A 27,828-nucleotide genomic window follows, 5' to 3' on the forward strand; every position below is an offset into this window, starting at 1 on the left:
GTTTGTGTACATTACGACACGCCTTGCCTTGCAGTGTTAGACACTTGCTTTGTTGTATTGTTTATTCCTGTCAGCTGCCTGCCTTTTGACCATCCCCCTGTTTACTGACCACGACTCTGGATTTCCTGCATACATCTGTTTGCCCCTGTGTTGACTGTGTTGCTTGCCTGACTAATCCCCTAATAAACCCTGCATTAGCATCCACATCTCTGTGTCCCAATCCCAATACACATTAAGTTAAATAAACATTAATTGAAGAATAATAAATAATATGTTTTTTATGTTTTGTTAGTTTAGTTATTATGTATAAATTCATGTTTGAATGTAAGCTTTTAAAAAGGAGGCGTGGCACCCAACCATCATTGGAGGATGAGCAAATTGTACTACATTGTACTAATGAGATCAGACAAATTGATTCAAATTACCCACTGAATCAAAATGAATTTTGTGAAATTGCCGATTGCGTTGGACATACCAATAGTAGATTAATCATATAAACTCTGTTATTGTGATATTTCAGTACATTTCTCATTCACTTTTTGAAAACCACAATATGATGAAAAAGTGTAAAACTTTTAGATGCCATGCCAGATGATTAGAATGTTTAGCTAAAGCACAATATGTTGGAAAATGCCAACTCCGTTATTGTCAACTCTGTTAGTGGTTTGAACCTTTAACGATAAGTTAAAAAAACATCTACTTACAGAGTCAAAAGTTCATTGTCACATTTAAGCATTTTACAAAAATACTGTATTTATTTTCCTGTATATTATACATTTGTTGCATATCAGTCCAGTTCAAGGGAACTGAATGAAACATGCTTGAAATGTAATTCTACAAATCTGGAATGAGTCCAATGTGCCTTTATGTTATGACCACACTCCTAGTAACCTGTAGGAATTCCAGTGCCCCACAGATTTTGGTTTGGTTAGGTGGTGATATAATCTGGTGATAAATTTAAAAAAAAAAAAAAAAAACTCATTGAATTTACTATATTTGGTAGTTGCAAACAATTTATTTGGTCCGAATCTACACAAATTAAGCATTGAACATTATAAAGTATAAGTGTTTGTTTAAATGCAGTCCATTTACATTGTTTGCAACCATCTTAAAAAAAAAAATGTAAATCCAATGAATTATTTTTTTGTGTGCTGTCCGTTGCAGGGTGGTAGTGATGCAATGTGAACCTGCTTTTCCAATTTGAATGCATGAATGGGTTCATGTCAGGCTATTTTGGAGGCTAAGATATTTACAGAAGTTCTCCAGCATGTTTTACAAACTTTTCTTAGATGTTTCTGGCAGGGTGGTTTGGCACATTATCCTATTGCAATGAATAAGTGCACTTGGTCCACAGCAATTTTCAGACACCTGACGGCTGTCAGAGATTGTGTTGTTGGGATGTGGATGCCCTAAGTGTCTCAAGAAAACATGCACCCACAAATATAGTGTCACCTGCCTGTGTTGTCTAACAGTGGATCGGGTGCCTCTGCAGGTAATCACTGTATTTGCAAATGGACATTGATGTGGTGCACCAGAATTCTTGATTCATCACACCGGACCCCTTTTCTACCAATCTTTCACATTCCAAACCTGATGATCTTGGGTTCATTTAATGTGCTGTTGGCAGTGATTTATAGTTACACTAGAAGGGGGACCTGGCTGGGTCATTGGCTTCACAAGCCCATAGGCAGAGGTCTGATATGTGACACATTGTGGGTGCTGTGACACTGCCCTGATCAACACAGCTGTACTGTAGCTGTGGGTGATTTGTTGTACTGTGACCCTGCCCTTGCTGTAAGAATTTTGATTTTTATACATATTCACTACAGCAGTATTTGAACAACACAGTTGTTAAATTTTTTTTTTTCCCTTCTGTAACATTTTAATGCTTTTCAATTGCTTTTTAGTTCTTTAATAGTTAGCTCATTTTGTTTTGATGTACTCAAGTGTAAATGTAATATGATGCTAATATTGATTGGGCCACTGCTGTTTAATTTGCCTGTGACTATTTGTCAATTGCGTGTCTTAGAATCAAGAAACAGTTTGGGTTTTCAAGCCTTCAAATGCTACCTTCTCGGTTCCTCTTATCTGATTGGATGTTGTCAGTACGTTATTTTCAACCAGTACAGCGAAGAGACAGCAACATGGCAGCAACATCAAATGATGATGCTAAAGGAAAACTTGTGTTTCTAACATCTTGGAAGCAGACGTTTACGAGGGTACACCACAACTAAAAAAATTGAAGTGATGTTCTGTACAGGTTGCCGTCAGTTTGGCAGGTCAGCCATCTTTTCTTTAAAAACACTTTTTTTGATCATTATACATTATTAACATCTTTTAAATATTTAAATTGTAGGTTTACAAACATTGTGACACTTTTTTTTTTTATTTGTGGCTAAGAAGTAGCTATTAACTTTTTTTTTTTTTTGTGGGGCTAGTGAAAAAATTGGCAGGGCAAGTGAAAATCTGAACCACTGGTCCGATTGGGCCTGTAAAAAAATCCTTTGCGTTGAACCCTGCCAATGAATGGTTATTTTGTCAAAGTTAACCAGTGACTTAAAGTTTTACTCATCTGTTACTCATCTGGATTTATTCAAACATTATCAAAAATATTAAACAAAACGTGTTACCAGTCACACCTTCATATTTGTCAATACCAGAGAGAAAGGAAAATTCAGGAAAGAGGGCAGGGATGTGTCAAAGTCTGTCCTTGGCCTTTTTCTTCAGATTCCAGAGTTTTTGTTGTTTTATTGCAAAGCACATTTAAGTCTGAGTAAAATCGATCCCTACACTGATGATCACAAATCTCGAATATTTGACATTTAGGTGCTTTGGTCCTGATTACATCTGGTCACATTCACTTGTGTCCCCTTAGAGCGAGTTGCAAACACATTTGTCCAGATTTCTTCCATAATGTAGATATTTGTGTGTCCACTTATCGTCCACCTACTTGCCTCATATTTAAATATTACAGAAAGTGTTAATAAAAACAAGAAAGTGGACAAAAGACATACAGATTCAAACTCCATATGCTAAATGGAATGTCTCTCTCTTATTCACTGATGATCAGATACTAATCTGCAACTAAAACACATCGTGATACCAGATGTTAACCGGACACGTCCTTGCAGAACTAAAACCAACCTGAACTGACAGAGCCTGCAATATTTGCATTTATTGCTAACCTAAAGCTTGTCCAATCGCAGTGCCTGAAAGGCTTCATCTTCTCATTAAAACACTGACAGCAAGCCAATGTTCTTCCAGTCATATGTCAGCATTTAATGACAGAAATGGGTTTTTGATAGGGGATGCGGTGACTACTGATGCGGCAGAACAGCTTGCTGCAGAATTCATGTTTGTAATAAATGAGTGAAGAGGGAGTTTCGTTTGGCCATTAACCCGCTTCAATACTTGTCTATAAAATACGTAGTCTACAGTAATAAATAATTATTGATTCTTTACTGTTGAACACCTGCTCATACAACCAATGGCTTTTATATTGTAATCATATTTATTTCTTTTTAAATAATAGATTTATAGATCTATACATAGTGCATCAATGGTTTCACAATGCAGTTAGATTATTTGTTTAATTTAATTTGTCCTACAACTAATTTAAGTTGTTGAATGACTCTCTGGAATATTTGGTAGGTCATGGCATTTTGATTAATCCCAATAACAAGCAGAAAATCAGAGGGTCAGTTAGATAAATAGATGAAAAGTCAGAGTAAATATTTTGTAATATTCTGCTACACTTAAAATGCAATTAGTTAAATTAAAAAAAAATGGTACATGGTATCATTGATATACATGGTACAGTATAAGATGTTGACAGTATGATAACCTTGGATAAAATATCACAATATTGTGGTTATTACTCTCTAAAATATGCTTTTTTTTTAAATATCTGGGTAAAAAACAACAATCTTTTCCTCCCATGGAACACAATACATTTTATTTTAAGAGGCATGTCTTGGAAGAGTAAATGTGTCAGGCTAAATAATTAAAATAAATCTTTGACTACTACTATTACACTTTCTTTTACAATGTGAAAAGGCATCTTTGGATATTGTTTTTTTTTTTTTTGGGGGGGGGGTATAAAGTAAGCATATGGATGGTGGTTTTTAAGCTGTTTGTTTTTTTTAATGTTTGCTGAATCATGGGCTGATCAATAGCTTTTGATATGGAAATACTGTTGCCCTAAAAAAAATTCAAAAAGTCATAAAAAGCATGTAAAACATAATACCATACGTACATTTTAGCAGGTTTGACTTTTCTAAACCATGGTAAACCTTGAAACTAGTTATTAGCTTATGCCTAAAAAAAAACCCATTGCCTTAAAAAAAGTGACTTTGCGTAAAGGGAAACAGTAGTTCACCCGAAAATTTAAATCTACTATTTTTCTACCCTCAAGTGGCTTAGAATATTTGAGATTCTTTTTTTCTATTGAACACAATAGTTATTTTGAGAAAAATAACTTTATCTATTGACTTCCATAGTAGGAAAAACAAATACTATGGAAGTCAGTGGTTACTAGCTATCTTCAAAATATATATTTTTTTTCATCAGAAAAAAGAAACTCAAAACAGTTTGACAAGTGAGTGATAAGCAAATGATGACAGAAATGGGTGAAATCTTTTATAATTTGTAAGTTGAATTCATTTTTATTACTAGTAGTATTAATAATTAATCATTTAAGGGGAACTGGTTTACTCACTTTAAGTAAACCCAATTAATCACTTTTTTCAGCGTGTGTTTATCTTTATGCCAGGACATTGTACACTGGAATGGATTTTAACTATGACTTTCAAAATAATCTCAAATCCAACTAGGTCCAAATTATGTATATGTATCCCCATTTACCGCTAGAACTACAGAGTCAAAAAAACATGTCATTTTGATCATTTGTTTAACTGTATTAAAAAATAAAACTATAATATCCTGACCTTTCCTAAATCTGTGTATATTTCTTTTTAGCAAAAGATCAAAAGAAAATCGGCAAACTGCCACTTTACCTATGAAGACCTTGTCGGTCGAAACGTTGTGAGTGATATTAAAGACTTTTGAGAGCTAAAGTGGCAGTGTGCCAGTTTTCTTTTGCTACAATGTTTATTTTTGATCAAGCACCTGCCTTCAATTTTTTTAGATGTGCTCACATTTCTGTTTATAGCTTGTATATTTCTTTTTAACACTTTTCTGGGAGTAAACTTCTGAAAATTTCTATCTTGACTTATCATAGTGGTTAAATTAACCACGTCAGCATTTCAGCATCCACTACTTGTTTCTTTGCCTTTGAATATTTGTGCCCCCGAAATTCCTGCTAACAAAAACATCATTTTCTGAGAGCAAACACATACACTCACTTCAGACATGTCTTTCCAAACAACATATTTGGTTTAGTGCGGTGAAAACATTGCTGTTCTGCTTGCTGGACATGGTTTTTAGGGTAATGATGACTTTATAAAGTATGACAACAGACATTCAAAGCTTAATTCTAATATCTAATAGTGCTAATAATGGGAGATTCGCATCATGGATGTGTAGCCGACAAATCTGCAACAACTGTGTAATGCTATCAAGTCAATATGGACCAAAATATCTGAAGAATATTTTCAGTACCTTGTTGAATCTATGCCACAAAGGATTAAGGCAGTTCTGAGGGGGTCCAACCCAGTACTAGTAAGGTGTACCTAATAAAGTAGCTGGTGAGTGTAATTTACATAGTTACTTTTTAGTCAATTGTGTACTCTGTGGTTTAGTTCCATCAGAACTGAAAATGTTCTGATTATTTACTCACTCATATGACATCCCTTCTTCAGCCAAAGAGAAGTTGCTTTCGAAGAAAACGTTACTGGGATTTTTGTCCTGTCTTTGTTAAAAGAGTATTTCAGCAAATAAAAAAGAAAAGAAAATAATTTCATCATTTACTCCATTTGATCTTTTTATTTCTTCTCTTTAACACTGAGAAAGATGCGGTATATTCTACAAGGTGGCGCAGTGGGTAGCACGTTTGCTTCACAGCAGGAAGGTTGCTGGTTTTAGCCTCGGCTGGGTCAGTTGGCATTTCTGTGTGGAGCTTGCATGGGTTTCCTCCGAGTGCTCCGGTTTCCCACAGAGTCCAAAGACATGTGGTATAGGTCAGTGGTTCCCAACCTTATTACCTCAACCCGAGACCTCCTTTTCCCCTGAAGAATATTCAAGGCCCCCTCCACAATGATACTATCGCTCATATCAAGTTTTCAGTAGGTATGACAAAAAGGGTGTTTTTAAACAAACTGTATGTTCATTACTAAATATAGAATAGTTTATGCACAAACAATAGCCTAATGTAAAGCAAAACATCAGTAGTTTGTGTTGGGTGCACCTTGAAGTATTGAGCTTGCATGGGTTTCCTCCGAGTGCTCCAAGTCCAAAGACATGTGGTAAAGGTCAGTGGTTCCCAACCTTTTTTGCCCGAGACCTCCTTTTCCCCTTTCTCCTTTTTCATTCATTTCCAATGGAGAGCTGTCCGGGAGCTGGGTGGAGTTCCGATCATCTCCGTATGTGGAAAATTTGGATCCGATTTGAGCAATCCGTTGAAATATTTGCTCCTGCGACTCGACCGTATGCGACCGGCCGACCGGATGTGATGTATTCTAGTGTTGTATGAGCAGGTCTGTGCGCGCGAGATGAGAAATACTAGTTTATTTGGTTACTTTTTTAATCAGAAAAAGTCTATATTAAAAAAAATAAATAAATTCGGTTTATAAATGTAAGTAATAAAGTAAAAAAATATATATTTTTTTAATGTTGTCTCCACATTCCTTCCAATTTTTTTTTGTGGTTTATGAGTTTCTAATATTCATTTATTCATTCTACCATGGTGATCGCACAGAAAATAAAGACTCTTACTTTTGCACTCCTTTATTTCGGACACTGTCAGAACAGCTTCTCTCCCATGGTGCACGTCAGAACTGAAAATTCTGTGCGACTGCCACAAGGGGGCGTATTCCTACAGTTGTGTCCAAATGTCGTGTGTAGTGGAAAGGAGGCTTCATGCATTCGTTAACAAAAACTTTGTTGCAGATAATGCACTGTGGCTAGGTCAGGGACTTTTAGCTTTGAGAAAATGGAATAAAACCATAATTCAGGTAACTATCTTGGTATTTCCTGCATTTCATGTTTCCACTATTGCTAGTGCTGTGACCCGAAATGTTTGGAGCTTCCTCACCTGGGTCCAGTATTCTTGGGTCATTACTTTTTTTTTTTTTTGTGGAGGACAAATTACAAATTTGTAAAAAAAAAAAAAAATTGGCCGCCAGGGGATAAAATCAACTAAGGCAAGATGATCATTCTTTTAATTGTCCACTGCTAAACTTTTTTTTAGCAAAAAAATTTCGCGACCTCCCACAGAGCTCGCTGAGGCCCTCTTGTGGGCCGGGACCCCCTGTTGGGAACTGCTGGTATAGGTGAATTGGGTATGCTAAATTGTCTACAGTGCATATGTGTGAATGAGAGTGTATGGATATTTCCCAGTGATGGGTTGCAGCTGAAAGGGCATCCCCTGCGTAAAGCATATGCTGGATAAGTTGGCTGTTCATTCCGCTGTGGCGACCCCAGATTAATAAAGGGAATAAGCTGAAAAAAAAATGAATGAAAGAACGATTCATCAAGTTTTCATTTTAATCACTTGGCTTCACTAGTTTAGTTTATGTGGTCCTTTGGAAATACTAATTTCTGCTTCACCGGTTGCTGTCTACATATAGGTTTCTGTGTGATTTGTTTCTGTTACAAATTACAAAAAGCCGCTCATCAGGTTTCATTCTCCTCAACCCACCATGTGTTTATGGACAAGCGTCACATGAACCCTTAAAAAAACTCCTGGGATTCATCTGAATAACAGGCTTGATTCTCTCTGCTCTTATTAAGCCGGGAGAACGTAAAGCTCAAAGCCACTGATCAGCATTGATTCATAAATCATTCACATCTCTGAGCTCCAGCTCCTGCTCTCCTACTACCCGTTGTTATTTGATGTCTTTTTGCTCTGCTGTGGGTTGGTTGAGATGTGTATCTGACCTACTTTTATTTTTTGCTCCGTTATATCTTTTTCTCACCATTTTGTAGTGTTTTTCCCTCAAGCTGTGCTAGGGCTGCAGTTTTCATAGAATACACAGTTTCATTCCCATTGAGGTTCAAATTTATGGTCATCAGTTTCATAAACAGAGTCCTGGGAGGACATTATCTCCGTATGAAGAACACTGAATCTAATTTAGCCAGCCAATTTAGTGCATATCAATTCATTCATGCAGTACTGCGAGACAGAATCTCTTGTATTATTAGTTTCAGAGGTGCTACATTAGTTCTCTAGATAAGAATTGATGGACAAATATGCTTTGTTTACATGCCGAGTGTGAGAAACAGAATGACCCATCGTGCTTGGTTTCTTTGCGAAGACATCAAGTAACTTCACACTTTCACAGTTTGTTCAGTCTGTGAGAGGAGAAAGCATGAGGGGATTTATGCTGAAGGTGGTTTGTATGCTGGCTTGTTTGTGACAGAAATAGTTGTGACAAGCACACGTGCATAACTAGCATTTAAGGTCATGGAAAAAAAATGTCTGAAATTTTTGGAAGACGTCTTAGCAAAGACTTACTAATCTAGCTGAATCATTTCAGTGTTTTAAATTAAAGAGCCAGTTGCAGAAGTCATTCAGTCATTCACTTATTTAAAAAATATATATAGATAAAAATCTATGTGGTATGAATGTTTGTAATAGGAATCATATGTGGACATATAGATCCACCATGTTGACACTGTTATGCAAACTACAGCATAAGCTGTGTTTCTTTCATTCATAATCCCCTACAGTGGTCTCATAGGATAGTAAAATGTCAGTCGAATGCAGTCACTTTACAATCTAACTGCAATTGTAAGGTCATCCAGGTGCTTTATACAGTACCTCCTTTTTAATGAATGCTGGACATACTGTAGAACCACATTTAGCTAGCGCAGCATGCGATTACAATTTCTATGAAGCTTATACTTATAATGAATTATAACTTTATTTATTCATTCATTCATTTTCCTTTGGCTTAATCCCTTATTTATTAGGGATCGCCACAGCGGAATGAACCACCAACTATTCCAGCAAATGTTTTACACAAACGATGCCCTTCCAGCCAGTACTGGAAAACACCCATACTCTCTCACACTCACACACTATGGCTAATGTAGTTTCTTAAATTCACCTATAGCACATGTCTTTGGACCATATAGGAAACCGGAGCACCCGGAGGAAACCTATGCAAACACAGGGAGAACATGCAAACTCCACACAATAATGTCAACTTGCCCAACTGGGACTCGAACCAGTGACCGTCTTGCTGTGAGGTGACAGTGCTAACCACTGAGCCACTGTGTCACCCAATTTTGTTGATAATTATTTATAATCAATCATAGCAGTTATGTAAATGTATCTACAAAACCGTAAAATCTATTATAATGACAGTTATAACAGTGTTATTAGTACTTACTAGTGATGCATTTCTTATTTTATGCGCATGATTATAAAAGATTAAACATGATTTATAAGTATTAGTTGGTCAATCATGAACTGAATTTTAGTTAAAATATTTAAAAGTTATTTTGGCTTTGCAGTTTTTGATGTGACATTTTATTTATTAGTCTTAGATTTGTTTTGCATGCCAGAAATAGCTGCCAGGAAGCATCACAAATAGCTACTGGCCTGACTTTACTTAAAAGTGACATTGATTGTAATGTGTTTTACTTTCTACAAACTGATTCAGTAAGGTAATAATAGCAGAGCAGAAAATGAAAGAAATTCTGAGACCTTTATTCTTGTGACACTTTTTTTCTTGTTCATGCACTTGATGAGTGGGATGAGACATTCATTTCTTTAACACTACAAGACCAAAACTTGTTACACTTTGTACATTTTTTTTTTCTCATTTAACATCATGTCACTTCACATTTGATACAACCTCCCATAAGGTACAGTATGTGTGTCAGTTACTGTACAAGATACATTTTAATCATGACTGTGGTTACACTCTCAACAAAAATGATTGCATACTATTATAAGTTACACCTTTAATTTCAAAAGGTTTATAATATGTGAATATTATATTCACTCCCTTCCCTAAACCCAACCGATAGTGTTTTCAAAATCACATATTGACCCAATCACCTCTTTCCCTAAACCCAACAGTGCTTTCATAAGTAATCCACAAAAAGAAAAACCCTCGCAGCCACCTGCTTTTTACCGTATTTTCAGATTTGACCACATTCTCACCCTGTTATTTACCTGTTTATTTACATTTTTGCCTTTTTGTTTTTGTCTTACCTGCTTTCTGGGACCGTTCTTCACCAGACTCAATCCCTGTCATTTCCATTGACTTATTTCTATGTTAAGTTAAGTTCTGTGTTAAGAGCTACTGGGAAAACTGGTAACAGCAAAAAAGCCGTCCACATGGAGGTAAGCGGTCAGCTGGTAGCGCGAAAAGAAACAGAAGCCATCTTACCGCACCGTAGCATTCATTTTAAAGGCGAAATGCTGCCATACGTGGGTCTGGCTACATAATTTGTGCTCTCCAGAAATGTATACGGAAGTGCATTTTCACAATGAACCTGTATTGCATGAACTACATGGTAGCCTTTCACACAAAGGTAGGTTCACAGAAACGGATTATTGAAAGTAATTTAAATATTTTTCTTATGCCAGCATCAATGATTCACGCGAACTTTAATTTGTCAAACAGGTGTCAGCCAGTTAGATCACTCCATGCAAATATCCTAGAATAGATGCTCGTCAATCGCATTTGAAACAAAACTGTAAAAGTAATGTGATTGGCTATTGTACTCTGCGAATCGTAGACACGGAAATATTTTGTAGATGGATCGTGAAATGTGCAAATATCTTGAAGCGCACCACGTAGGTGTGGAAAACTTCATAGCAAATGTAAATATCATCCCTTTGTCCCTTCCTTATAAATATTCTTCCATTCTTTGTGTGTTAGGTTGTTATGAAATAACTTACCATATGCATTACTTTTGCACAAAAATATTTGTTATTGTTACATTTTTAGAATGTGCTGTGATCAATGGGTTGACTGCATTTATTTTGCACTAAAATTAGCCTGTTCATTCCGCCAACAATGCAGCATTAGCACAGTGTCTACAAAGCATTTGTGTTGCAATAAAATTAGTCATTGGCAATATTGTATTGTTTTTTCAATGTTTTATGAGCTGTCAAACAGCATGTTTGTGTTTTTCCTGCAAATAAATGACAAATTATGGCATGTTGCAAAAAAAAAAAAAAAATGCATCTTGCGTTATATTGATGACATCACCCGCGACTGGTAGACATCAACTTGACTTTAAAAGCATAAGTCAACTTAAAATCATCTATAGTCATTCAGCATCATAGACTGTGGTACATTCCAGCAAATCAGGCAGGGAGAAGAGTTGTGGTAGAATTCTGGTGTGGTTCTAGTTCAATTTAAACTGATTCAATTCAGTTTAATACTGTACAAATGTCACTTTTGAAGGATGATCCACATAAGAGCATGCCCACCGACACAAACGAAGCAAACCAGAAGCAACAGTGGCAGATATTCAAAAAGCTCCACCAATTTTTACAAAAGTGGAAGAAAAAAAAAAAGAAAAAAAAACCTTGGGAGAATACATGCTTAGTTGGGGTTGCCAGTTCTTCTTTGGCCAAATCTAAAGAGGCAGAACGGCAGTCTAAAAGACACTAGAGGGCTTAAAGAGGATGAACAGCAAGTTGGTCCAAGTCATAATGACCACAGACCATCTGATAATTACTTTTCTCAGTTGTAAATGCTTTCAGCTGTGTTCCTCACATCATTTCGTCGTTTTGTTTACGTTCTGAATGATTTTGAGATATTTAGCTTCAAAATTTTTGCATTCCATTGCAAACAGTATGTGTGTAACATTTGTTTTTAAATAAAAAGCCTAAAATGTAAAACAACTTATAAAAAAAAAAAAACATCCCATGATGTAAATGAATTGTCATTTAATAGGAATATGTCAATAACTCCATTTCGACGAAAATGTCAGATAGAACCTAATAATTCTAAGGTGACGATTTGTCATCACATGCTCTGTTGTCCATGCATTACTTGGCAGCACTATATTTAGGTTTGTTGACAGCAGGACAAAGAGCTGTGATTGATTTCCTGTCTGCGAGTGTAATAAACCAGACTGTAAGTGCCTGATGACACAGCAAGACTTTATTTACTTCTGAAACTTTGGTGCGATTCAGACATTTATGTCTGACTGCTGAGGTCAACTTTGGACAGCTTTGCAAATATAGCATCACAGAGGTTGCTATGTAGAAAGCATAAACAGTTTCACAGCATAAACAGGCATTTGTGCTTAAATAAGAAAAAAAAAAAACAGATTGTTATGTAAGGGGACCTCAGAGAAAAAGGATATCAAAGCTATCGGGTGACAGCATGTAAAAAGGAGAGTGTATTAAACATAAATAACACAAAGAAAAATCTAATTGCATAAAAATAACTCAAAAGATCATTTCATGACAGTTTTTAAATATTTTCAGATTTTAAGGCATCTTACAATTGAGGTAAAATATAATTTAAATTAGAAATTAAAACATGCTAGTAGAATAGTTGTTTTAACTGTAATAGATAAGATATCAGTTCTTCTGTTTGCTTTTACTCAGCCTCAACAATAAAACATATATTTAGGGTAGAGATTTGATTATTACTCATTCAATCATATAATTGAATGAGTATTAAAATTAGCTAAAATTAGGATTAATAAGCTTTAAACTTCAACATTGTTGAATGCTTGATTCTGATTGGCTGTACATTCTAAAATCCAATTCACACTGCACAGACAACGCCAACTAACACCAACAAACAAGTTGGCTATTGTATTTAGAATGTTGTGAAAATGTCCTGTTCACACTACCCCAACAATTGCCAAGCGCAATGATTAAATGTTTAATTAAATGATCCCTCTCTGTGTGAAAAATACATTAAGTGAAGCCAATCTGGTCAGATTAAATCTAAGATTGTTGCAGTTTGTTGGAAAATCATATCACAGTGCTAAGACCCTCCATATGAAAGCAAAATCCAATAGACATAGACAAGGATAACACACTGATCCAACAAGCTCTGACAGACTTTTTGTTTGTTGGCGTTCGTCTGTGCGACGTAAATTAACCTTTAGGTGTAATTTATTTTTAATTTATTTTATTTTTATCAGGAAACCCTAATCCAAAAGTAATTCCAGACAGGTATTGACCACATCACAGTTCCATATCACTCCGCCAAATATTTTAGTTATTTCATAGCCTAAGATATTCATAAAATCAAATTACCAAAATAGAAGACTTTGGATCCCAGCCTAAGCTGGTTGGCTGGTTTCAGAGAGGTTTCGGCCATTTCCACGCTGGTTTCCAGCCATTTTCACACTTATATTAGCTGGTCAGACTGGGAGATGACCAGCTAAAAGCAGCTTGACCAGCCTAGCCAGGCTGGGAGCCCAGCCAAAACCAGCTATGTCCAGCTCAAACCAGGTCAAAATGGCCCAAATCCTTCTAAAACAAGGCTGGTCGACCAGCTGAAAAGATAGAGTAGTACTACACACAGGCATTGTTTCAGGACACAATCTTGAGCAATGTCTTCAAATACAACATTTGAACAGTGTCTTAAGGTGTCTTGGCCATATAAGGGAAATAATTCACTCCAGGAATTTTAGGGGAAGTGTTATTGTTATTTATTTATTTTTAATTTTTTTATTGGATTAAACTCCAATTCATTCACATGGAAAAGGCAGTGTTTATGGCCTGTACTTCATTAATGATAATAGGTGATCTACCACAATGCTAACCGGCTAGTATATATCTTTGAAACAGTCCCACCCTTGTATATCAGGAGCCATGCACGCACCTTAAAGATGACAACAGAACCCTCAACCCTCATCCTTCCCCCAGCATGCAAAAGTAACTCAAATAGTAATTCAGGATTTAAAAAAAAGTTTTTATTCAGCATGTTTTACCTCTCTCTTTCTCTCTCTCATGAACCCGCAGCACAAACAGCGGATCTGCGCATAACGGCTGCGCATTAGTTTACATCTGCATTTGCTGAAAGACAGTTTGAGCTACTTATCGGAATTATGGGACATGTCGGCCTGACACTATTTTAATAGATTTTTTTTGTTTGTTTTTTGCCCTACCCTGAATATAAAAATACATATAAACACATTTAGATCATTTAATTTAATCATTACTATAGGACTGTGAAGAAACTTTCAACCAGCACAACAACAAATGTTTCTGAAGACAATCACCTACTGCACCTTTAAGCCATCAGAGGGCATTCAAAGAGGCCAGGGCAGGGTTGCACCAGCTGATTTTAAACTTGATCATGAAGTCCACATTAGGGGCTTATTAACTACTAGCTAGTTTGTAACTAACCTTGTTTTAACTGTCCTATGAAAATAAAATCAAAAATATTTTTTTTTATAGCACATTAAATTACAGACCGTAATTACTAACAGATGCCGCACACACCTGCATCGCGAACTGTGAATGCACGCACAATACACATGAAGTTATCAAAACATTAAACTTAATTTTTTTTTATCCTACACATGAAAGATAAAGAGCAGGAAGAAAAACTCATTCATGAAGAAATTCTCATTTTAATTGATACAATTCACACAAACACTCCTTGATAGAAGATTAAACTCTTCTTTCACAAAATGAAAAAAGTGTGAGATTTGGAAGCACATTAAGGCTGGGAGTAGAGGAAGACCATTCTTCATTATTATCGTGAGCTACTCAATTTAAACTAATCTCACTGTCATCCCTTTTCTAGCATCATACATGGGGGGAGGCTGTCATAAATATTTAGCTGGAACATAGCGTAAGTTCAATGGTGCAAAACAAAAATTGTAACAGTGTCTCTTTAAGTCACAACTAGGTTACATTTAACTTACAAACAGCTGGTGCAACCGGCCCGAGATCTTCACTTTTCAGGATGTGCGAGGCATACTCGCTATATGTGGAATAATTCACTCCAGGCCATTGAATTATTAGAAAATAATGCATTCCCCCATCATCACATTGTGTATGTACAGTTAAAGTCAGAATTTGTTAGCCCCCCTTGAATTATTAGTCATACTGTTTATTTTTTCCCCGCAATTTCCGTTTAACAACGATTTAACAGATTTTGTCAAGACATTTTTAAACATAATAGTTTTAATAACTCATTTCTAATAACTGTTTTATTTTATCATAACAGTAAATAATATTTTACTATATATTTTTCAAGATTCAATACAGCTAAAAGTGATTATTTAAAGGCTCAACTAGGTTAATTAGGGTAACTAGGCAGGTTAGGGTAATTAGGCGAGTTATTATATAACTGTGGTTTGTTCTGTAGACTATCGAAAAAATATATAGCTTAAAGGGGCTATATACAATAATTTTGTCCTTAAAATGGTGTTTAAAAAATTAAAAACTGCTTTTATTCTAGCTGAACTAAAACAAATAAGACTTTCTCTAGAAGAAAAAAATATTATCAGACATACTGTGAACATTTCCTTGCTCTGTTAAACGTCATTTGAGAAATTATTTAAAAAAGAAATTCAAAGGAGGGCTAATAATTCTGATTGCAACTGTACATAATAATATGCATTGTGTCCTTATCGTGCCCTAGCCGGCAGCTAGCTCTCTGCAACTCTCACATGGTCGCCCACTGAAGCTAAGCAGGGCTGCGCCCGGTCTGGATGGGAGACCACATAAAGCTAGGTTGCTGCCGGAAGTGGTGTTAGTGAGGCCAGCAGGGGGTGCCCAACCTGCGGTCTGTGTGGGTCCTAATGCCCCAGCATAGTTATGGGGACTCTAACATCTCATCTGAAAGACGGCGCTCACTGAGCAGTATAAACCGAGGTCCTGACTCTCTGTGGTCATTAAAAATCTCAGGATGTCCTTCGAAAAAGAGTATCCCGGCATCCTGGCCAAATCTGCCCACTGGCTTCTATCCATCATGGCCTCCTAATCGTCCCCATATCATAATTGGCTTCATCACTCAGTCTCCTCTCCACCAATCAGATGGTGTGTGGTGTGCGGTCTGGCGCAAAAAAAAAGGTGAATGAGGAGATTCCTCCCTATGTGTAAAGTGCTTTGAGTGCCCAGAAAAGCTCTATATAAATGTAAGGAATTCTTCTTCTTCTTCTTCTTCTTCTTCTTCTTCTTCTTCTTATTATTATTATTATTATTATTATTATTATTATTATTATTATACATGGTCATTCACAAATCATCAGTTTTTGTAGTCCTATTATTAAGGAAAGTTTTCATATTTGGATTTTAAATAATTTCAAAAACAATAATGGTCCAAATCAGTAAATAATTTACATATTTGCTAATGAGTAACATTTAAATATAAGAACTGATTTCCAGGGGCATATTTCACCTTCACAAGGACATTTTTTTATAATTACTCTCGGATAGATTCGGTTTACTTTTAGACACATTAGATACTTTAATGTCTCCAATTAATGCAATCACAATAGTTGTCAACTGCCACTAATTATAAAAACAATATTAAAATGATATGTAAATGATATATTTTAAAAAGAAGCTCATTGTATGGTGTGCATGCATGCATGACCAAGTAATTGTTGCCTTCCATTGATATCAAAATAATGATTGATGTGAATGATCTTACACTGTTCACCAGGTCTCTTAATATACAGAATTGAAAACTATCATTCAGTTCATTTGTGAACAAGGTCATTGCTATCCACACATTAGATTCCACTAATGCAGGTCTATTGAGGGAATGTGGCCTTTCAGTTACAGAATCAATTTCCTTTATTCCACTAGAATATGTAATTCAGTCTGCAGCTAAGAATTAATCAGACTGATGATATTCCAGTTGAGAGTGATAGCGGCTTTTCTGGTGCAGACAGTAATAAGGGGGCGGGAGGTGGTTCCCGGGGAGTCTCTTATCTTTTTTTATGGACTGTGATTAATATGAGGAAGTAAAGGGTCTGTATGAAGATGCAGACCCCCCAAGGTCAGACTCAAGACTATCAGAGATCGCACCTTAATGAAGGGGGGCAGTCCCATTAACTATTCATGGCAGGAGACTTGGTGGAGAATGCAGGCACTTAACCTGACCGCCTAGACATGGCTATAAAGGGCGTCTGTGCTTTGCTTGTGTGTAGACATATTCTGATATTCAATAATTCAATTTATTGTGATATTGATAATGGACTATATTGTTACTGGGCTTTATTTGTAAAAATGTATTCATTATTTCAACTTTTAGAGTGATTTGTATGAAAATAAGCACTATGACAGTGGCTTTCATAACATTTTTAAATTCTTGGAGACTTGCTTGTTTAGCTTAATAGTTCAAACATTAGCATTTTCACATGTTAATCTCGCCTTCGACAGGCTGAAATACTTTCTTAGTTAATGCCTAATGCTGTGCTATTTGCGTGTAAGTGAACAAATTACATGATGGGCAGGGCTTCTGTCTGCCCAGTGACTCTAGCTTTATTGCTAAATGGCAAACATGGGTTTTATTTAAAGAGAATAGCTGTGTTTATGTGCACCCAGCTTTGTGAGTTCATAAACTTCTCCAGAAACTATACCTGAATGATGGAAGCTTTTAGCGGTGCTTTCAACTGAGCCAAGCCCAGTTTGATTAATTGTTGTTCAGTGTCCGCAGGAGGATTTCCCCTCGGGGAAACTACACCAACTACAGGCGAGCAAGAGCAAGCTCCTGATTGGTGAACATGATGCAAAGGTCCTCTAGTTCATGCACTAAGTCCATCAAAAATGCTCAATTCACACCACGTCATTCATGCCTCCTCATTCGCGCAAAAATACCTGTCAACATTGGGATGTTGGGATGATAGTATGCATTAGCAGCAAATAAATTGGCAAACAGTTCAGCTTATTAAAATAATAGCTAATATGAAGATTTAAGTTATCAAATCTCATTAATCTTTTCTTCACTGTATAACTTACACATTCTGATTAAAGAGCAACGAATGACTCTCATTTATTCAGATTTTTTTGTTTGATTACATTTAATAACAGAGTTGTCACTTTAAAAATGCACACATCTAACGTTATAATGCAAGCATTTGATTGCTTTCTTAACTTTTATGCTCTTTTAGGACAAAATTAGTTGTGTTTAAAAAAAAAAACACCAAGATCAACGTCTTTAGATGTTGTTGTTGTTGTTATTATTATTATTATTATTATTATTAATTATGTGTATGTCTATTCAAACACAGCCAAAAGCTAGACTTGCTCCATTTAAATCGGGTGTACAGAATCCGTTTGGGAAACAGCATCTATTTATCACAATGGAGCGCATCTGACAGTCAACCACCACTATATGACTGTTTTGAGGATTGCATAGGAGGGGCGACGACCTGTAATGAAAAGGAAAGGGAATCCCACCTTTTTTATATTTATTTCAAAGTGTTTTCATACCTAAATAAAACGAAAGCACAGAACAGACTCGCATTTAAGAGCAAGGGGCGTCTCCTGGTGGTCTCGCTGGTATGGGTTGCATATAGGGAATATCGGCTCTTTAATGTTTATTGCCACCCTTCAGATGTGTAAAATTTCGGAGAAATATGGGAAAACACCTTTCTGGGATGATAGTGGGATAGAACTGTAAAGTATGGGCGAATCCCGGGAAAAACGGGAGGGTTGACAAGTATGCGCAAAAATTGCATCGCAGGATATCTATTTGCTTTTTTTGCATTGACTTAACATGCAAATCACTCACACTTGACACTTTATCCGAGTGTGAACACAGCCTAATAATGATTTGAAATTGCAGTCGAAATTTTTCTAAAATACTGTAATCACTTATAAAATTGTTTATTTGTAAACTAATATTAACATAGAAACTAATAAAATCTTTTTCTCACTATTGATTTTAATTCGTTAAGTGAAGTTTTACAAACAATTTTTGAGGGGAGCATGTGATATGATTGATCGCGGCTGGCCTCTCATCTGTAATTATTATTAAGCCAATCGGATTATTCCAAACTCACTATAAATAGCACGTCTATTCTTACTCCCTTTGTTTTTTTGAAGAATCCCCCCATTCACCCCATCTCCCCCTTTTCCTCTTAACAGAGGGAGCTCTTGAGAACTACCTGATTTCAGACCCCTTACATGCTCATTGACCAGGCGGGAGCCCTGGGTTCAATTATCTCTGAGCTCAGGGTTCTAAGAACGCCAAACTTGATATTATTATCAAGCAATATGTACTTATCGCTTACATTTACTAATGAGACTTTTTGGCAAAGTGTTAGCTTGTGGACTTCATAATCATTCCACAGTTTAATTTGTTTAACATGTATATACCAGAAAGCATTTTTATTGGCAAAAGCAACAAAATCTTTTGCAGCTTAGGTCAATATCATGATAATACTGTATGCCACAAGAAAGACTTCTCCAATTAATCACAACACCGACATTTGATACAATCATAATCCTGTTTGTGTGACTGAAAAGACTGGGCGAATCAATAAGGTAGGACCAAAATAAGGAGTCTGTTTGTATATGTGTGTGGTTTTGATGTTCATTATAATGAGACTGGACCCTGGATGAGGTGTGTAGGGGGTCTCGATTAGTGTCTGGATTAAACAATCTCACTTCGAGCGCCTCAGGGGTTTTTACCCCTTAAAGGGACTGGCTTTTGAACAAGAATACACCCTGCGTGCCCCTCTACATTCAAACCCCACGTGCTTACAGAGGATTTGTAGGGGGGAGGTTCTGTTACACCTTACGGAGAGGGAGGGTCGGATACGCTCAAGCATATGCCCACAAGCAAGAAACAAACAGTGGAAACGGTGTCACCGAACGGCCAAAGCAAAACCACGCCGGCCAGCGTTTCCATGGCAACGCCAAACTGATGAATGAATGACATCATGGGGACTGGGAGGTGAGAGAGTGTGAAATTGATTTGGTGGAGCAGAGCGGAGGCGTACACAGGCAGGCACGTTTTTCTCCATCTCCCTACCTTTCTCCTCTGTTCACGCTTTTCTCTTGCGCGCCGGACGGGATTTGCTGGTAGGATTTGTGTTCATTGCTATGTGTGCTTGTTCATGTGTTGCCATAACTCTGCTGCCTTTTTTTATGTACATCCTGCTGACCTGGAGGTAGACGAGCAAGCGGGTGCATGAGGAAAGAGGGGTGAATGAGTGCAAGGGAATGAATGTTGCGAGATCTAGCCGGCGGGAGTTAGAGGACTGATTTGAAGTGCTAAATATACCATGGGTAATGTGAGGGGTGGCGTGTGTGTTTGTGTGTGAGGATGAGATCACTGTGGGGACTTTGGACCCCCTAAATTGCCTGCTGATGTCAAATCACAATCTAATTACTCCAAGGTCATGGGCATCAGTGGGAATTTGTCACTGTTTGGCTGTTCTGCGTTTGAGGTATACCATGCTAGGGAGGGTAAGAGATTTGTGCGTGCACCTCTGGACGCGTTTATGTTATTGCATGTGAGCAAATAAACACCATGTGCATGTCACGCAAGCCACCATTTTCCCAACACGTTCTTCCAGCTTATAAAAGAAATGTCAATGCCATGTGAGGCTGTGCGAAGTGTGTGCACATGTATGTTTATCATGCACATTAGTATGTCGCGGGAAAAAAAAAGACGCTCATGTGCTATGAGCTACAAGCTTGTGATTGATGACAAGCATCAACCTCCATGACCATCGCAGGAGCACCAATCAACAGGGGTTAAAGGTCAAAGCTAAGCCAATCAAGATGCCTGATCCAGTCAGCCTCCAGTTGTTTTGCGCAACAGCCTGTGAATTAAAGTGTGATGTTGCTTTAGTGTGTGGTTACTTGTGTATGCGTAAGACACTACAGGCGTCGTTAACACATTCTTGCTCATGAAACTGCTGATGCGTAAATCGACGGGTGTTTTATGAACATTTTACACACGTTTGTTCTTTGTTTGAGCAAATGCACATGTATTATTGATCATAATGTCAGAGTTTAGGAAATGTTCTGCTGCATGTCATTGGTTCGTCGGCGCTACGGTATGATCAGCATTTCCACTTCAGCTTTTCAATTATTCATGCTGCTCATTATGCATGTGGGTTCATTTAGCAGCTTCATTTGAATCTTTACAGTGACTCTCAGAAGACAGCGGAGCAGGAAAATTTACAGGAAATCTAAAGCTTCGGGAGAGGCTTTGTTACAGACTTTCATTTGTTTTCCATACAGAGCTTGAGAAATGATATCCTCGTCTAATATAGGCTACTGTGCAGTACATGTTTTTTCTGAATTTTTTCTTCATTGATTGTGTCAGATCATGGTATATTGCGTGTTTATTACAGTGTGTGTGTGTGTGTGTGTGGCAAAAATGTGTGTAACTGGTAACAGGGCTGACTAAATGACTTTAACATGAAGAGCAGTTTTACTCTGGATACACACAGCCTGAACTGGACTAATGTCAGTCAGTAGAAAATTGTGTGAACACTGCCACCCTCAGGCTGTGAGTGCAAGTGCAATCTACGGCTGTTTACATCAGGATATGAAATCTGGGATCTTTGCACATAGCTGCTTATGCCAGCAGTAGATATGCTAGCTGTTTAGTTTGTTTTTTGTTTATGAGTAAACAACAAAAACTAAACTAATGGCAAACTTGCAAGAAATTAACATGTTATAGCCTATGTAAAATTAATTATTTAATTTTTGTCTTTTGAGCAGCGTGAGGCATGGGGTATGAAGACAGAACTTTAAGTTTAAAGCAGGGAATGCAATGTTAATACCTGTCAGTAAAATATGCTAGTCCTTGAGATGTTTCCTAGTGGTACAAACTGTATTTTATTAATTTATGTTTGAATATTCAAAAGGCTTTCACAAAGATACATTTAGCCGATAACTTGTAATTAATTATATGCAAATAATAATAACAATACTAATACTAATGATACTAATACAACTACTTCTAATAATAGATGAATTAGGCCTACCATGTTTGTAAACATTCAGGACGTGCACGCAGTGAGGTGGCAGAAAAAACCGGGAGCGCTAGCATTTACAGTGAGGGAATGACATCCGATGCGGTACAGAGTTTATTGTTGTCTATTACATTTTATATATATTATTTACATAATGCTTTCAGCCTATTATAACAGCTTGTCATCCAATGATAAGCACAGTGATTCAGCAAAATTAACGTTAAAGTGAGCAGCGTTCATCCAACAGGTCCATTTGCAAGAGCACCCTCCCAATGAATATTGGATAAGATGAAATAGCCAAGCATCCATCCCCAAATATACAATCTCATTGAAGCTCCAAGTGATTTTACAAGATGTGTGGTCATGTGCAAGAAATAATGTTCCATGATTACCAGATTCAAAACTATAGTGCTAAGAACCGAGGTTTTGCCTAGCCAAAGACAAGGAAAGAAGACTGAGCAAACGTTATACAAGGTCTGGGTAATCATCAACAAGCAAAACTGACAGTGATTCTGACAGCAAACTACACCTTACGGTAGAGTATTTGAACTTAAACATAGAGGTAAAGTTGGTTTTAAATTGTTCACAGTCAAATAAACAGAGTTAATGTTGTTTTCAATTCACTTGCAGGTTATTTCAGACAGAATATTCAAAGTGGAGGTTTTTTCTCTCATTCGCCGTGCAGTATCAAACATTGCATTAAAACAACACGCTTCCAGCAGTTCCTCAAATCAAATATCTCGTTTGTCACGAGGGGCATGAATGAAATGTTCCTGAATGAAAGTGCCAAACTGCAGTTAAAGTCCACTATTTAATAATTTGGCAAATAATTCGATTACTGATGTCCATGTAAACACAGTCACTGTCTTTCTCTCCTGCGTCTGTGCTTGTTTTGCCTCTGTGAAAATCAGCATGTGCCCAAACCGAAACTCCCATTTTTATGCAAATGTTTATGCACCTCTCCTCTTTCCCTCCTCCGACACTCCCCCTAAACAGAGCTGAACACGCCTACTTTCCTGACCTTTTTTCAAACTAGAGGTGTAAAAACACCCTGCTGAAGCAAGGGGGGTTTAGTTCACCCAAAACTCAAAATGATCATCATTAACACTCCCTACACTTGTTCCACAACTGTTTGACTGTCTTCTATTAAACACTAAAGAAGATATTTTGCTGGAAACATGTAACAAGATGTTCTTCCATAGTATTTGTTTTTCCTACTATGGAAGTCAAAGTATTATCTTTTTAAATATCCTATTTTGTGTTTAACAGAAGAAAACTCATAAAGGTTGTAAACCACTTTATGGAGAGTAAACAGTGAGTACATTTTCATTTTTGAGTGAGCTATCCCTTTAAACCTCCCTAGTCATCGCAGAGCCTGCTTGAGTCACAGCTTATAGTAAATACATTCCAATGCATGCTTTCACACTAATACTCCAGTGTAGTGCACAAGCTGCTGTACAGAGACTGTCCGTTGCTTAGCAACATGATGATTTTGTTTACACCACCACAGAAGAGGCAGGCACATAAATGTGTGTCCGTATGTGTGTGGATCATCTGCCATGAGCATGGCTGTGGTCAAATCCCTCGCTCTGTTTCTGTCTCCAGAGAAATATTCCCTGCCACCACCACATCTCCTGTATTCCTGTCTACTTTTAATTTTGCTGGAAAATGCAAAGTGTATGTGTGTGTGCATGTGACCTACTGCCTCATGCTAAAGAAAAATGCTGCACCGTGTTTGGGTGATCCTCCAGATTAAGCCCTAATGTAGGTCTGGAGAGCAAATCAGTCCTCCTGGCACGAGTCCTGGCGTTAGTCATTTAGAGTCCCATCCAGTCAGGGTCAGACTCCTCCCCCCTCCTCCTCCTCATCCCTCTTGCTCTCGTTTTTAGCTCCAGTTTTCCGTTGGGCTCTGTTGTCAGACAGCTGTGGCTTGAGGGACAGGTGGAGATGGAGAATGCTGAATGACTTCAGAGGGAGCAGCTTTCACACTGGCTTCATAACATTACTCTGGGAGTCAACTCAGTGGAGTAGAAGAGACCCCAAGAGAGGGAAGAACAGGAGAAAGAACGGTGGGAGAGGTCTTGGTCGAAAAGTGGGATGCTCCGTGCTTGACAGGGTGAGACGAGGACATGGGACTGCATGTTCTTTCTTTCTTTCTTTCTTTCTTTCTTTCTTTCTTTCTTTCTTTCTTTCTTTCTTTCCTTCTCAAGAAGCATTGAGGGTAAGAACTAAGTTTTTTTTTTAGTTTTTTTTATGCTTGGTTTCTTTCTCTCTCTCTTTCCCTCCCTTGGCGGTGGCAGTTAATGGGCCAAATTAATCATGGATCTTTCAGGGCTTGTCTCCCTGCGGCTTATGTTTGTGAGTGTGAGAGAGAGGGAGAATAAATATATACATCATAATGTCAGCTTAAAATGTGAAGGATAAATGCAACTTTTTTTTTTTTTTTAAACAAATACTATCTTGTTGTCTAAATCACAGAATTTTTTAACTGGTTTTAACTGGTAAAATGTGTACTTTGGACACAATGTAAGATGCTTGGAATAAAAAAAAGCACCTGTTAAATGGTAAAATAAAACTATTAAAATGAGGAAAAAAATCTCACTTTTAAGTTATTTTCTTCTGGTGAACACAAAGGAAGGTATTTTTTAAAATGTTGAATATGTACACTTCCATATAGCAGGAAAAACAAATACTATGGAAGTCAATGGTTACCGGTTTCCAGGAGTTTACAAAGTAACCTTTAGTGTGTGTGTTTAACAGAATAAAAAGACACTCAAACAGATGAATGATTAGTAGATGATGGCATCATTTTCAGTTTTGGTTGAACTGAACTGTGGATCTCTTTAATACTGCATTAAAATAAAATATATGTACAGTGGGTACGGAAAGTATTCAGACCCCCTTAAACTTTTCACTCTTTGTTTTATTGCAGCTTTTTGCAAAAAATTATTTAACAAGTTAATTTTTTCCTCATTTATGTACACACGGCACCAAATATTGACAGAAAAAAAACACAGAATTGTTGACAATTTTGCAGATTTATTTAAAAACATAACTGAAATATCACATGGTCCTAAGTATTCAGACCCTTTGCTCAGTATTTAGTACCCTTTTGATCTAATACAGCCGCACTCTCAGAAATAAAGGTACAGGAGCTGTTGCTGGGGCAGTATCTTTTCAAAAGATAAATATTTGTACCCAAAGAGTCCGCAGTAGTACCGCAAAATAGCATATTATTGCCCGAATGTGCCTAAAAAGTATCTTTGAGGTGCCATTATAAATCCTTTAGGTACAAATATGTACCTTTTGAAAAAGGTACTGCACCAGGGACAGCTTTTGTACCTTTATTTCGTGAAAGTGCATGAGTCTTCTTAGGAAAGATTCAACACGTTCTTCACACCTGGATTTGAGGATCCTCTGCCATTCCTTGCAGATCCGCTCCAGTTCTATGAGATTGGATGGTAATTGTTGTTGGACAGCCATTTTTAGGTCTCTCCAGAGATACTCAATTGGGTTTAAGTCAGGGCTCTGACTGGACCATTGAAAAAGTCACAGAGTTGTTGCGAAGCTATTTCTTCATTACTTTAGCTGTGTGCTTAGGGTCTTGTTGGAAGGTAAACCTTCAGGCCAGTCTGAGGTCCTGAGCACTGAGGAGAGGCTTCCGTCGGGCCACTCTGCCATAAAGCCCTGACTGGTGGAGGGTTGCAATGATGGTTGACTTTAGGACCTATGACCATGTGATATTTCAGTTTTTCTTTTTTAAATAAATCTGCAAAAATGTCAACAATTCTGTGTTTTTTCTGTCAATAAGGGGTTCTGTGTGGAAATTATTGAGGAAAAAATAAACTTAAATGATTTTAGCAAATAGCTGCAATATAACACAGAGCGAAAAATTTAAGGGGGTCTGAATATTTTCGTACCCACTGTATATGTTTTAAGTTTATTAGATTAATAATTAACTGATTAAAATAATTGACTGATTAACAGTTCACCTTACTTTTTCCCCCTTTTATATAGACCTTGATAAGTATAGTACATGAAATATGAAATTTATTTCAGTATTTCCCACAGACATGCATTCTGTGTGGCAGCATTTCCCTAAGGGGAGTAAATATATACAGATATATTTAAGCATTTTGCGCCAAGATTTGCGTTAGTCTGAGGGAACATGGCAGACCGTTTGGAAATGCAGATTGACTCTCTGTCAACAGGAGGTGCTTATGGAGATTCAGAAAAATATTGGTCTCCCAGCTATAATCACAGCAGCACTGAGCTCTCAAATGGTACTTTATTAGACATTACAGAAAAGACTAAATGAAAATGACATTGACCTAAAAAAAACACACACACGCACACGGTTAAAGGGCATTAATATTAAGAGATGCATGCCGCATTTTGATTTGAAATGTGCAGTGCTCATGTTTATTCAACAGTCCAAGCCTTTTGGAAAATCTATTTTTGGTGGTTAGTTGTGATGTTATAGTGGCACGCCACAAATAATTCAGTGTATGGGAAACACTGGCTTAACTTTACCAACAAATTCTACTGTACTGCACGATCAAACCATGTTATTACACACTTTTCTCAATCAACGTCTTTTCAAATGTACAGAATACGATCGACTAGTAGTAATAGTAAATATGAAAATATAAATGCTATATGTCACACAAAAATGTTCGTTTACTCTAAAATGATTAGCCCTCCTGTGAATTTCTGTTTTCTTTTAAAAATATTTTCCCAAATGATGTTTAACAGACAGGACATTTTCACAGTATTTCCGATAAGATTTTTTTCTTCTGGAGAAAGTCTTATTTGTTACATTTCGGCTAGAAAAGAAGCAGTTTTACATTTCTTATATCCATTTTAAGGTCAATATTGTTAGATTAGATTAGATTAGATTCAACTTTATTGTCATTACACATGTACAAGTACAATGCAACGAAATGCAGTTTAGGTCTAACCAGCAGTGCAATAGCAGCAAGTGCAGGATACAGGAATAAGTTATAAAGTGCAGTTATAGAAAAGCTATGGTGATAGTTACAGATGGATGTACTATCAAAATTATATACAGGTTGGATAAGCTATGAGCAGATTTACAATATATGAATATATGTGCAGGTTGCTATTAATAATCAGTAGTGTGCAGATAGATAAACATGATTACAAGTGTATATGTTACAATATAGAATATGAATATATGTACAGGTATAGATAAACATGATTACAAGTGTATATGTTACAATATATGAATATATGTACAGGTTGCTATTAATAATTAATAGTGTGCAGATAGATAAACATGATTACAAGTGTATATGTTACAATATAGAATATGAATATATGTACAGGTATAGATAAACATGATTACAAGTGTATATGTAACAATATATGAATATATGTACAGGTTGCTATTAATAATCAGTAGTGTGCAGATAAGTAAGCATAATTACAAGTGTATATGTACACTTGTTACAAGTGATTACATGATTACAAGTGTATATGTACACTTGTTATCCCCCTTTAGCAATATGTTTTTCGATTGTCTACAGAACAAATCATCATTATACTGCTTATGATTTGCCTAATTACCCTAACTTGCCTAGTTGACCTAATTAACCTGAATACTATCATCTTAAAAGATATCCAGTAAAATATTATGTAGTGTCATCATGGCAAAGATATTAAAAATTAGTTATTGAAGCTATTATGTTTAGAAATGTGTTGAAAAAAAAATCTTTCTGTTAAACAGAAATTGGGGTAAAATAAACAACGATAAAAATTCAGGAAGGGTAATCATTCAACTGTATATTG

The 27,828-nt window shown here is 36.7% G+C and overlaps 1 protein-coding gene across 11 annotated transcripts in view; it reads left to right on the forward strand.

Annotated features, from left to right (window-relative positions):
• The window catches only part of myo16 (myosin XVI), a 360,917-nt gene that overhangs the window by 26,556 nt on the left and 306,533 nt on the right, over nt 1–27,828 (forward strand). For 3 of the 11 annotated variants that reach the window (XR_015499043.1, XM_087267332.1, XM_087267326.1), the window contains exon 1: nt 19,998–20,107. The exons of 4 other annotated variants lie outside the window; for them this stretch is intronic. Coding sequence is in view for 2 of the 7 variants with exons in the window: in XM_087267329.1 (XP_087123455.1) it covers nt 19,958–19,979 (22 nt within the window). In the remaining 5 variants the exon portion in view is untranslated. 4 more of the 11 variants (XM_087267329.1, XM_087267324.1, XM_087267333.1 and 1 more) reach the window with 2 other exon arrangements.

The sequence above is a fragment of the Danio rerio genome, chromosome 9 (assembly GCF_052040795.2).
Source record: "Danio rerio strain M-AB ecotype USA chromosome 9, GRCz13ab, whole genome shotgun sequence".
Lineage (NCBI taxonomy): Eukaryota > Metazoa > Chordata > Actinopteri > Cypriniformes > Danionidae > Danio > Danio rerio.